This window comes from Pyxicephalus adspersus, chromosome 7 (assembly GCF_032062135.1).
Source record: "Pyxicephalus adspersus chromosome 7, UCB_Pads_2.0, whole genome shotgun sequence".
Lineage (NCBI taxonomy): Eukaryota > Metazoa > Chordata > Amphibia > Anura > Pyxicephalidae > Pyxicephalus > Pyxicephalus adspersus.
The window spans coordinates 10,856,776-10,861,210 of NC_092864.1; the positions used below are offsets into that span (position 1 = coordinate 10,856,776).

General features: G+C 41.9%; 1 protein-coding gene and 1 long non-coding RNA gene across 2 annotated transcripts in view; one reads left to right on the plus strand and one right to left on the minus strand.

The window, feature by feature from the left end:
- The window catches only part of ALKBH5 (alkB homolog 5, RNA demethylase), a 14,640-nt gene extending 12,197 nt beyond the window's left edge, over positions 1-2,443 (plus strand). The window contains exons 4-5 of the mRNA XM_072417444.1: positions 674-811; positions 1,502-2,443. Of these exons, the coding sequence (XP_072273545.1) occupies positions 674-811; positions 1,502-1,688 (325 nt within the window). The 3' untranslated portion in view covers positions 1,689-2,443. The remainder of the gene's footprint in view (positions 1-673; positions 812-1,501) is intronic.
- Positions 2,444-3,365: 922 nt separating this feature from the next.
- LOC140335072 (uncharacterized) overlaps positions 3,366-4,435 on the minus strand; it is a 2,620-nt gene continuing 1,550 nt past the window's right edge. Inside the window, exon 2 of the long non-coding RNA XR_011921654.1 lies at positions 3,366-4,387. This is a non-coding gene — a long non-coding RNA (uncharacterized lncRNA). The remainder of the gene's footprint in view (positions 4,388-4,435) is intronic.

Consider the following 4,435-nt stretch of genomic DNA (forward strand, 5'->3'; position numbering starts at 1 on the left):
TTTTTTTTTTTTTTTTTTTTTGAAGATGAAGAGTTTCTTTTTATTTTTACAGAAGCATTTACACAAAAAAGCAACTGTATAGGTTCTGACAGTGTGTTCATTGTATTGGTGCAGCTAAACACAAATGTAACATGTTCCAGATTGGTAATCTTTTAGATGTGGCAACGGCTTTATAGGTTCCGTCTTCACCTTGTTCAGTAAAACCATACTGCCTTTCCCTGGTTGCTGTACATGCTCTTCTACATCTTTGTGGTTACAAATGTCTGCCTAGGTTCATTTCAATCACAAAGTATGATGGTTATCTTAAAGGAAATCACATTGTTTTAGTGAAAATATTTTTTCCCTGAAAGTAAGAAAACCAATGCAACCACACCACATCTATAAATTGCCTTTTTCCCTCTCCCCTTGGGTTTAGTTATTAAAGTGAGCATCTGGTTGCTTTATGTAAATGTATTCATATTGGTCCCACTTTGGCTTTAACAATGTAAAATTCAGAAGCCATGAATGGCGGCCTAGAAACCATTGGGTAAGTGTTAGGATCCGGCTTCTTTTAACAGCTGTAGAATAGGTTGGCTTCTGGCACTAGCTGTAATTTGGCACACACGCTCCATGTTTTGTTAATTTCTGATATAACTTTGTTTCCTTTCTGATATAAATGTGTTTTTATTGACAGGACTAGAACGGAGGCTCCACGCTTGGAAAAGGCCCTCAGTGGTATTTATCATCCCGAACGGCTGTCTGGAAACAACAGGCAGCATATCCTGAAACCAAAACGCTCCCACCGCAAAGCTGACCCCGACGCAGCTCACAGGTATGTAGATCAGGTTATTGATATCACCTTTTACTTTTTGGCTTGATCAGTGAATATTCCAGGCCCTGTTTATAAGGTCTAAATCGCTGTGACATGTGATTGTGTGTACAGAATACGGCGGTGAACAGCTGTAATCTGTTTTTGGACACATATAGAGGTAAAAATAGCCATACTGGACAGTGAAGCTCCCATGAAGAAGCCCAGTGTCTAGAAGTCTCCATCTGTCCCACTCATCTGCTTCTAAATAGAGCTGTGCCATTCAAGGGAGATGGCTAAATACACACTAAATCCTTCATTTGCCAAAGGATTTGTATTTCTGCCCATCCATACAGTACAGACCTGTCTGGCATGAGAGGGAGATCTGATCTGTCTCTGCTGCTTTTTCCTTTCCCTATTTGATCTGTAATAGGATTGGACAGTACTTGGCCATGCCAAATATTGAGGTATGCGCATCACTAAGTCTCTGTATTAAACTTGAAATGCAGGATGTCTGTGGTGACTCCATTTTGGCAGTAAGGCCCATAACACTCTGGCAGCACACAGTATATCCTCTATCTTTATGGGTTGAATTCAGCTGGCTAGATAGATGGTGACCTGTTGGGAGGTAATACAGGGACATGCCTTTGTATTTTAGGGGAGAATTGCACACTATGTAGCATTAACATGCATACTTTTCTTCCTCCTTCTTAGACCTCGCATTCTTGAAATGGATAAAGAGGAAAACCGAAGATCTGTAGTTTTACCAAAATCAAGGAGACGGAGCCACTTCAGCTCTGAGAACCATTGGCGGAGGCCTTACGATTACGTGGACAACTACACAGACACGGGGGAGGATGAGGGAAGCCCGGCCCGGAAAGTAAAAATGAGGCGACACTGAGGAAAGCTCTTCCACGGACTCCAGTCCCCAGTCACTGGACTGTGGAACTACCTGTATATTTTTCCCTCTCTGCCAAGGCGGCATTTGGAAGACACGGTCTCTTCTGTAAATCAATGCAACGTGTCCTGGATACAGTCTCTTTTTCCCAGCATGTCTCTGACATGCCTTTGGGTTTTTTGCCAGCAAGGGACCTTCCTGAAGTCTTCTCTGAAAGGGGAGCGAGCAGTGGTCTTGTACGGCGTTGGTTTTAATGGCTGATGGTTTACTGGCTGCTTTGTTAGCAGGCAATTGAGAGCAGCTTCATTGGCACTGAAGGAAAGTACTGTCTTATCTTGAAAGTGAAAAATGCCAGCACTCTCATGGGACACCTCCAATTGATGATTTTAGGTTTTGTTTTGTTTTTTTTTGTCTTTATTTTTGTTTGTCCCCGTGAGGAAAGAGAGAGCGAGAGAATGTGGTCACTGAGGTGTCGAGGACTGAAGATGTGTCAGGTGGTATGTGTGTGCTCCTCTGAGGTAGCAGCAGACGTACATGCCGCCCTCTTGCCATCTGTCCTTCTTAACTCTATAAATTAAAGAAATGGTTAGGAAATGTCTGCAATGTTTTTTTGAACGATTCCGTATGCTACAAAAGATTTCAGATGTTTTATTTCTAGCAATATAAGCACTAATAATAAAGTATATAAGCAGATTTGTTTATTCTGTACTGGCTCCGGCTGTCTGTAAATTATCAAATTAAATTCTGTTTTTGCTCAATTTGTTAAAGGAGTCTTTACTTGGCGCATAATTGTACATTTTTCGAGTCGCTTCAAGAGCTGACTTTGCAATTTTATATTCCAAGGAAGATTAGAGCTCTCCTCATTGCTTTTCTATAGGGCTGCATTGTATATTGCAAGTCTGAGCCACCTCGGCGCTAGAGGACGTCAACGCCACCTTGCTCTTTCAGCCCCATCCTGACCAGGAATCTTCTTAACACAACCTGTCAGGAAAGAAGAGGGTCGGTGGTTTCTGGGGCAACAAGTGATCAGTTGGGTCTTGAAGCAGGGCAAGAGTGAGGATCTGAGCCAAATTGTGATGCCTGGAGGATAAGTATATGCCTGAAGGTCCGAGTATTTCCCAAAAGGGCAGATTTTGTGGTGGTATTTCATTGCTTCTGCCAAACATTGGCCTAAAGAGGACAACCAATAAACCAACAGTTTTTTTTTTTTTTTGTATTCAATGTTCATCGATATGGGCTAGCCATCTGGTCTGATACCACTGAAGCGCTACTGTAGCACAGATCGCAGAAAACTTTAATTGTGGCCATGTTAGAAAACGGGGGGGAGGGGTGATAATTGCATTGCAGCTTGCTGTGTATGGGGCTACATAGCTTCAGAATGCAATTTTTGACCTTTAACAACTTATGGTCATGTGATCATGACCTTGAACTACCTACAATGATCATGTGAACTTCAGAACTGGACAACAGACCAATTCAAGAAGGTTTTTTTTTTTTTAGATCCTGTGACTGGCTTGGGGTTTGCATGCATCCTTACTGGGGAAGAGATAGCAGGAGGATTACCTATGGCAATATGGCAGGCTAAAGGAGGCATCTGCAGCTTGTGTCTTGGAGAACGGTGTTCAACCTAAATTTTTTGTTTTGGCTGGCTGGAAATAAGTTGTAGTTGGGTGGCAGCCCTTGTATTGTGACCCAGCTCTTAACCACCCAAAAACAGCTGGGTGGTTACTGAAAAGTGCTAGGTGGTGCCCAGCTTAAAGGGGCTGAGTATAACACTGGAGGACTTTTCAGAGGTCTATTGCTTGATAGGTCAGAGCTGTTTTGGTGTCTCCACAATACTGACCTGGAATGTTATTTTGTGTGATCGGTTTATATTTCATAGCCCTTTCAAGGGTATTCATCACAGCCCCTTGTAATCAGGATTTTCATTAAGCCCTCACTTAGTACCTCTTTAGGTTTGCAAGTCAGAAAACACTGCACTCTAATCTCTTTAAATACCGGTGTATGTGTTCACATTCGTATGGAGCTGGCTTTGTACATGGGCACAGTCATGCTGGGACAGAAGGCTCGAGCTGTTACCAAAAAACTGGTGAATACGTTAATAGAAAACATCTAACTTAGCAATTTGGAGCAGTGGAATCATACTTTGGCCATTTTGTTCAGATGCTAAATTTAGAGACTGTAGGATAAACTGCTTGTACATAAACTGGGCACATCTCCCTATTGCAACTTTAAAAAAAATATATATCTGTATAAATTCCCCCATGGCTTTAAAGTTAATAAATATAACAGAGCACTTGTGTTCCCTATCCTACATTAAGAGCCTAGCAATTATCCTAAAACTACTGTCAGTTGACGTTCTGCTCATCATAGCATGGCAGAAACCTTCTCGACTATTTTGGGTGCCTTGTGTAAGAATAACCGAGATATGCTTATTGTTGACCCTTTTAGCTTTGTGCGAGCTTCAGGTGTGTGTGTGTACAGTTGACAGCAGTCTTGCACTTGTTGCAATATATTAACAAATATCTGCTCACCTGCCGTTCTTCAAACTTCTTGGAATGCAATTTAACAGCCGCAAAAGCAAAACTAAACACACCCTAATTAATCTCTGTTCTGTTATGAGCACTTCCATCTTCACTTGCTCCTCTTCTGGATTCCCAAGTTTCAGCTTGCATGAGGGAGTTCATTCATTCCCGGCATCCCTATGTGGGGTGAACAGATACAAGTAAGTACATTTATTGCAAAAAAGA